This window comes from Seriola dumerili, unplaced genomic scaffold (genome assembly GCF_002260705.1).
Source record: "Seriola dumerili isolate Sdu_G_001 unplaced genomic scaffold, Sdu_1.0 BDQW01000219.1, whole genome shotgun sequence".
Taxonomy (NCBI): domain Eukaryota; kingdom Metazoa; phylum Chordata; class Actinopteri; order Carangiformes; family Carangidae; genus Seriola; species Seriola dumerili.
This window is the reverse complement of record NW_019174474.1, coordinates 8,785,760-8,793,977: the sequence shown is the minus strand read 5'-3', so window position 1 is coordinate 8,793,977 and position 8,218 is coordinate 8,785,760. Positions and strand designations below refer to the sequence as shown.

At 44.1% G+C, this 8,218-nt stretch overlaps 1 protein-coding gene across 1 annotated transcript in view; it reads right to left on the bottom strand.

Annotated features, from left to right (window-relative positions):
• Window positions 1-8,004, bottom strand: part of hipk2 (homeodomain interacting protein kinase 2) — a 68,522-nt gene extending 60,518 nt beyond the window's left edge. Inside the window, exon 1 of the mRNA XM_022754255.1 lies at window positions 7,673-8,004. Coding sequence (XP_022609976.1) covers window positions 7,673-7,691 — 19 coding nt within the window. The 5' untranslated portion in view covers window positions 7,692-8,004. The remainder of the gene's footprint in view (window positions 1-7,672) is intronic.
• Window positions 8,005-8,218: the final 214 nt, after the last annotated feature.

Sequence of the window (8,218 nt, the reverse complement as noted above, 5' to 3'; positions counted from 1 at the left end):
CCCCCCCCCTGACCTCTGGAGGTGCCCCTGAAGCCTGGGGCCTCCAGAAGATGGTATTCATCCCTCCAACCCGGCTTCGCTGCCGCCCTCCCTTCTATTCCTTCTTCACTTTTTCAGTCTCTGTCATTCTCGCTGCCATTCTCCCTCTCCCTCTCCCTCTCCCTCTCCGTCTCTCAGGCTGAATGGAGGGGTCAGTTCAAAAGGCTGCCAGAGAGAGCTGCTGGCTGGCCATGATGTGCCTGAGGCTTTGAAGTGAGGAGTGGATCTAAAAGGTGTGCAACCTGTTTTTTTTTCTTTTTTTTTTTTTTTTTTTTTAATGCTGCAACACACTCGGGCCCAGAAATATAAACAGGTCGTGCTATTACTCTTCCTGAATTATGTTTAATAAGTTTACTGTGAATGCATACTTTAAACTTTAAACATACTTAAATGAGACGCGCATGAGGAACATTTCCAGTAATAAATGTCACTATTAATTCTGTTTTGTTTTTGTTTTTTTTTAGCACAAACGTTCTTCAAAGCTCAACACCCATCCATTAAAATAAGAGGTTTTTATTACATCTTTCAGAATAAAATAATGGGAATAGCAAACTTAATATACACTTCAAATCTTTCTAAAGATCCTAAATTTTACAGTTTCTTGATAAAAGGATCACGGTGCCGTTAAACAACCATAACCATTCATTTATGCTGCAACTGAATGTTACTAAATGTCCTCTGAGATGTTCATGCAGCAGTATTGCAGCTGTGAGGAAATATCTCTTCAAGTTGGGACATACAGCGTTTTGTCATGTCAGTGCTGGAGCATTATTAGAGCAGAGGAGCCACTGGATTGTCTAATTGAATCAATGACTTTTTAACATCGCATCCCTCTCTACATTATCCCTTAAGAGCTCATAAAAGCTTATTCCTAAGCCTTCGGCAGAAATGGAGGAATCGTTTTCTCTACATATGTGAATATTAAGTAGATACAGAGACCATTTTACTACATTTCATGACTCTAATTCATTAAACCTCTGAGAGATTTATCTTTTTATACAAGCATACACTTTTGTCACTTCCACCTCCTGCTCCTTTTGATGTGGAACTTCTTGGTTTACTGAAACTGATTTTTCACAGGGAATACGGGATTCCTAAGAGAAGCAAATTAAGGGGAAAAAAAAAAGAGAAAAAGAAATCACTTGAGATGGAGGAGCCACTGTTTGTAGCAATGACCATCACATTTTAGTTCTGTTTCTGTCTAGCAAGAGGATGTGTCTGCTTTTGCGGTAAAAGAAGAATGATAACCACGCAGCATGTCGAGAAAAATTTGAAAAGATCGAACAAAACGATGAGAAGTGGAGAATGTCTGTATGTGAGCAAGAATATAAGAACAAATACTGCACAAAAAAAAGGAGAGGAGGAAAAGGAAAGGACTAAAGCTGCTCATTTCCATGCCTGTTGACTCTTTTGATGACCCCAGTCCTTGTCTATAGCTACCTCGTTTCTCTGCTCTGTGCCTTTTGCCTCCTGGCTCTGGACAGAAATGGGTTTGAGCACTCGTCTGAGCTTTGAAGTCCTTGGTTATCAGCCAAGCGTAGAGCTGTACCTGCAGCCATCTGTGAAGGGGCCGCCAGCAGCCGCCCATCGCTCCACTTCCCTTCCATGACCGAGAGGGGCCGGAGCCAGGAGTGGTGATGGGGCTGGCAGCGGCACTTAGTCCATGTTGGCTTGCCGCTCATGGTAGAGCCAATAGGTGTGTCTGTGCATATACCCTTTAAACCTCAACCTCAGTGGCCTAATCTCACTGTGTAATTCACTTCTTCTCTGCTTATTTTAATATCTGTCTGTAAACACCCCCCTCTCGCTCCCTCCCATCCTGTCTTTTTTTCCCCAGAAGAGGAGGAAATATGTGGAGGTTATGAAAGGCTTGATTAAAAACTGCAAACCATTTTTCACTCTGCGCTTCATGTAACACGAAGAGACGGTTAGGATCTTTTGTTTAAATAAAGTGGCTGTGAGTGTGGCAGTTGCCCTCACCATCCAGCTGTAGCACCTTACATCATCTGTTGTCTTTGCACCACATTCGAAGCTTTGTTCCAACTTTTTTTTTTTTTTTTTTTTTTTTTTTTTTTATGAGCTTCGTGTGTGCATGTGCGATGTGACGCACCGCCAGCTCTCTTCCAGAGAGTGCGATGTCAAACGGACGGGTATGGCAGGGACATTATTACAAACAATAGGATTAAGACCTGGGACAATGTGCACCAAAAACAAGCCAGTGGTTTGGTTTTGGGGGGTTAGTGATGGGACGAGGCAATAAGACGAGCTGGGGTGGGGGGCTGAGCGCAGCGGGAAGCGATTGGGGGGAGTTGAAGGGCGTTGGGTGGGGGTGGGAGGATTGGATGGGGGGGGGGGGGGGGTCATGTATTATAAGGAACAAAAAAGCTACCAGTAGCCAGACCTTCTTCTCAAACCAGCTCCAATTTAAACACACAGACACACACACACACACACACATACACTATACACACACACACACACACACACACACATACATGGGGGCTTCCAATCTGGCCATCAGGCTGTTGCTGAAGTGTCACATGGGCACCATGTGTGCTGGCCAATGGCCTCTCGGCTTATCAACAAACAGAGCAGGATGGAAGGACAGATAAGAGATAGATGTGGGGGTAGGGCGGGGAAGCGCGGGAAGGGGTGGGGGGTGGGAAATTGGCGGGGGTCACTGGCGGATGATGAGAGATTGCAAAGTGAGCATGCAATATATGGCATGCGAGCAAAATGCAGATCATGCTCACGTTGCACTGTGCAATATTATTCACATATTAAAAAAAAAAAAAAACATGATTTACACCCTCAGCATATAAAGTGCCCTTTATGCTCGAGGAATCCCTGTGTAATTATTGCTTAACAGGCCCAAGTTAACAAAAGGCCTTATTCACTCTGTGCTGTATTGAGAAGCAGTAAAATGTGAACCTTTGTGTGAACCGTGGCTCTCATAGCGGATCAAAGCACTGGATGTGTCATAAGGTGCAGAGATTCTCAGCATCGTACTTTTTAACAGATGCTACTCTCATCCTCGCTGTAGAGAGGTTCCTACATTACTTTTAGCAAGAGGAGGTTATTTAAATCTAAGAGGGATACTCATCTTTTTTTTTTTCTCATGCTGATCGTCAAATACGAGGAGGTGAACTTTATTCATTTATTTATTTATTTTAGCCGGAAAATTGTTTACGAGTGATACAAATCCATTTAGAAAAGAAATGACATATTCAGTGTTCCAGTCATTTAAATGCTGTGGATTGAGTGTGTTCATGTTGTTGATGCCAGCAGTCAAGGGTGGGATATCTTTTGTGCCATCACATAAGAACAAGTTTCAAGTTTTTTGTGCATATACCTCATTTGTGCATGTTACACTTAATACCGTACGAAACTCCAGCTAAAGCCCTCCTAACAGAGCCCAGAGTCGTTACACTGCTAGTCAGAGGCAGAGGCAGCTGTTCCACACAAGCTGACACCATACACAGTGTGAAACAACAGTGCAGGGGGAAAAAAGGGCCTTCACACATGCATGACAACCAACACGGAAATGCCTTGTGTAAGCATTCGACAGGGTTGAGGCTCCATCCCAGCCTGCCTCCCTTTTCCCCTTCGATAAAAACCAACTAATGTCAGCAACTGATGTGGTCTCCTGCTTCAAGGACCTCAGAGCCGGGCTTTCAGAGCTGTTTCCGAGAAAGGTCTGAAACATATGGCAGAAGCACTAAAACAGGAGGCTTACTGACTGAAGAGAAAATGAGAACTGCAAAGTCCCCCTTGCATCTCAATTGAATTTCCTCCATGCAAAAAAAAAAAAAAAAAAAAAAAAGAGAGGGCCCAGAAGAATGATGTGCCGGAGTACTGGAGGCAGTTTTACTCCAGAGAAATTTGCTGAAAAGACTATATGAAAAGTTGAGCCTGTTGAAATAGCCAGAAGTAGTCAGCTTGTATTCAACGCCGGGCCTCCTGTGTCCGTCTGGCCTCTACTAACCTGTCATTTCAGTTCAGGCGAACTCCCCCCCCCCCCCCCCCCATCTGTTTCCAAAACCCTCAGATCACACCTGTGAACTATTTCAGCACATCAGAGAGCTCACATATTCCCCCGCCTTCAATGGAGAGCTACACACACACACAGACATACACACATCTCATCTCACATAAAACTCACATTCTATCTCCCTCCAAAGCCTCAGCTTCTTCCACTAAATGCTCCAACAAATCAATAGCACAAAGAATCCCCCCAACACTGGATTTCACTTTTCTTTTCAGATAGGAAGCTTTGAATAATGCAAAAGCGATACTTGTAAAGACAGCTTATCCATTTTCATAACCTTTTCTGAGTAAACTGCCTTCCTAACAAGTCATAAGGCGATGCATCAGGTCAACAAACAGATCAGCCCTGACACTGAGTGAAAGCAAAAAACAAGAAATAAACATTCACAATGGCACCTGCTTGGATTTGTGGAGTGATGGCTGTTCTTTCCAGCGAGCTATTTAACTATCACCTCATCTCAGTCATCTTACCGACTGTTTAGCTATCCTCCCTCCCCTGGCCCTTTCTCCTTCACCACTGTGGACAGTGAAGAGCTAAACACATGACCCTGCTTGTCAAAACAGCCAGGAAGAGAGACCCTCTTCAATCCCCCCTTCTCTGCCACGGGGTGTGGCCCTGCCATGGCCCCCCAAAGGCCCCCAGGGTTCTTCCTGCAATTCTAATCAAAGTTTAAAAAGCTGCAACCTTGGACTCTAAGCGCGGGTCGTGGCCTGTGAGGAAGATATCAATCAAGCAGCTCCAAACAAGCGTGAGGGGGAAGAGGGAGGGTGACAGGAGGGAGTTGAGGGCAGTTTGTGAGAAAGTTTTGCTCTCTCTGTCCGCCTGTCTTTTCCTCAGCCCTCAGAGGAGTAACCTCCCCTCAACAAGGACGGGGGTGCATTCCCCATACCTGGAAACCACGAGGTAATTCAAGGTCACATTAACTCATAATGGCTGTGTGGATGGATAAAACATTAATCTGCCTGTGATGCTGCAGCGCCTGTCAGCACCACCACCACCATCACCACCACCACCACCACCACCACCATCATCATCATAATCATCATCATAATCATCATCGTCATCATCAGCTTCTGAGTCATACTCTGTTCATTTTTCCAGGCAGGAATGAATGAATCCTCTCTGGAATAGTACTGCTTGACCTGTGAGGGGCAGATCTGCAAATGAAGTTGCCTTCTTGCCCATTTCTGCAGCTGTCTAATCCTCTCGCAGGCCTCCCCTACAAACGGGTGATGGCACATGTGTGTACGGGCTCATACACACACGAGAGACATATGCACATGCATGCATGAGCACACCACAACAACACCCATATCTAGCAGGGCAAGACGGCAGGCGGGTTAGGGTTTGGCAGTGTCTGAATATTAGCTTTTCCACAGCTGGGGGCTGCTGGACTGCTCCGTTCATCAGACATCCATCAAGGTGTCAGTTTGGGTTATGAGACCAAGCTCCCAGGGTGATCAGACTGCTGCCCGGCCTGCCAGCAGGCCTGCCTGATGGCCTTCTGTCTGGGCCAAGAAGGACCAAAGGCAAACATGGAAAAAAAAAAAAGATGAAAAAAAAAAAAAAGAGGCAGAACCAACAGGAAAATGACACAAACTTAAACAAGCACAATGACCACAATTAGATGTGCTGGAAATCTGATTCCAAATAATAAAAATGATTCTGAATAATCATGAAAGTGAACAAGTGAACTTCAACAAACAAAGACATGACAACAAACTCAGTTGTAACCTAAAAGGAAGTAGTCAATCATATAGATTCAAGTTATTAGTTGCCCTGTAGCCAAGGGTGAATAATTACCATAATAGCCGGTCTAATTCTACGTGAAGGGCCCCCCCGCCAAAGCTATTTTCCACCGGAGACACTGGTCATTTCCATGACTGCTCTACGTAACAGCCCTCTCCAATACTGAGGAGGACAGGCAAGGTAATTAATTCCCCCTGCCGCCTCTTTCTCTTCCCTTCTCCTCTTCTCCGTGGTGAAGGGAAAAGCCAGGGAATGTAATTTACACTAATTACCTTTTGCATAGGAGTCTCATTTCAACTTTCTTTTTCATGTTGAAATGCTGGTGTCTTGAGCTATGCCTCTAAGCTTCAACACCCCTAATGAAGAATCACTACAATATTCCTACAGGGACATAACAGCACTTAGTGAAGAGTTTGTTGCCCACTCATTGTACTTTATGATACTGTATCTTCCATAGCAGGCTATTATTCAACCTTAATATTCCTATTAGGACCCACTTTTGCTGTTGATATTTCTATAATGTCACTTTTAAATGTGTTGAAAGCATTACTTTTCAGTACCTCTTTCTTAATGGCAATTCTGAATAGGGGGGGGGTTCTCTTTAATACCAGCAGAAGGACTATAGAGTAGAAAAGACATTAAACATGAGGCTGCTCAAAAATAAATACTGGAAACATCAAGGGTTATCATTTGCTTTATGCTGCCTGTCAGTTTGCATTAGCTCCTGATCAGCATGTAGACTCTCTGTTTACTTTGTAAATACTGTTATAGGTCATGTGTCCTATTGTAGGATGTCAGAGGAGCATCTCCACAGGCTACAGTACTTCTGAATGACACACTACTACAGCTGAATTCAATCAAAAATACAACAGAAGATTGCAGGAAAATCTATCATACTAATGTCCCTATTATAATTACACCATTTAACCTATTGGTATGATCTGTGTAGTTGCTGTTGGGCCATTCAGAGACCTCGATCATGCACGGATTATAATGGGCCGCTTGCATTGTTTTACATTTATAACCCACCTTACAACGACAATGCAGAGCAAACACATTGTTTGAGTGTAAATTACTCTTTTAGTATAAAAAAAAACAACCAAACATTTGTGACAGTAAATAATGTAGAGAAGCATGCGGGGTAGCATTCTCTCAATTGGATTAGTCACAGCCACAATGCTGCAGCGATAGCGAATGTGCTGTATTATTTAAGCATGCCTTTCGTTTGCGGAAGAAAAATAAAACACAGGAATCAATGCACCAGAGGCAGTGAAGCACCTACAGTCGGTCAGCTTTCAGACTGATGTGAAATAATTGGAGATAGAAGAATGAAGAGTGAATAGAGCCGAGACCCGACCGATCGGTCTCCGACCTTCTTTCATTCCGTCTCTCCTTCTCCAAGCACAGCTATAATTTCTACCAGGGGCAAAACACAACATTTCCAGGTGTCTGTGCACATGAAGATCACTGTATGTGAAACACAGGCTTGTCTTTGACCTTAATACATTGCTATTTTAAAACGTACACAGCTCAGACCGGCCACCACAATCTTACTGAGCATTTACTAATATTCTTGAACTGTCACCAAAAAAAAAGAACCCCACAAACGCACAAAGCTGCAGGGAATATGACTGCCTGCTTGTGGTGGATTTGGAGAATATAATGTTGATATATGTTGTAGGATTTTTTTGACAGAAAGAGGAGAGGGTGCAACGCATCTCTTCCCTCCGCGATCAGCCGCAATTCAATTGTACCACAATTGATACAGTAGGTTCAGCGGCTGAGCCCCGCACAGGAAAGGAGGAAAAAACAAGCATATTTTCAAAAGCATCTTACCTTCGTATACAGGGGCCATCGGTGCAAGGATTTCTGTTATACATGGCAAAAAATAAAGCGAGATTTCTGTTTAAAACTCAATAAAAATCTGCCATCTTGAAACACTGATGAGAGAGTCGCCGTGGTCTCCTGCATTACTGGCCCAGTTCATTAGTGAGGAAAATGCTCATAATTCATATCCAGGCGTTTTCAAACGTAGGGTCCGATGCGAGGGAAGCGACAGAGGAGAGGCTGTGCGAGTCAAATCCCACCAGCGGTGTGTTTCTGGAGGCTCACAGGATGAGCCACGATGACAGGTTTACTTCAGCTATTGTGCGACATGTCTGTGGAGTGAGGAGTCTCTGCAAAAGTTGCAGTGGTCAGAGCGCAGCGAGTTTGGTGTAAAGTGAGAGAGTCGACTGACGATCGAGTCGATGGGAGGCGACGAGGAGATGCATCAGTCTGGAGCCACAGCAAATACTACAGGTCTGTGGCTGGTTATACAAGTGATAAACATCATTATCATCATGATCATTGTGCACAATACAATACAAAAAAAAAAACAAC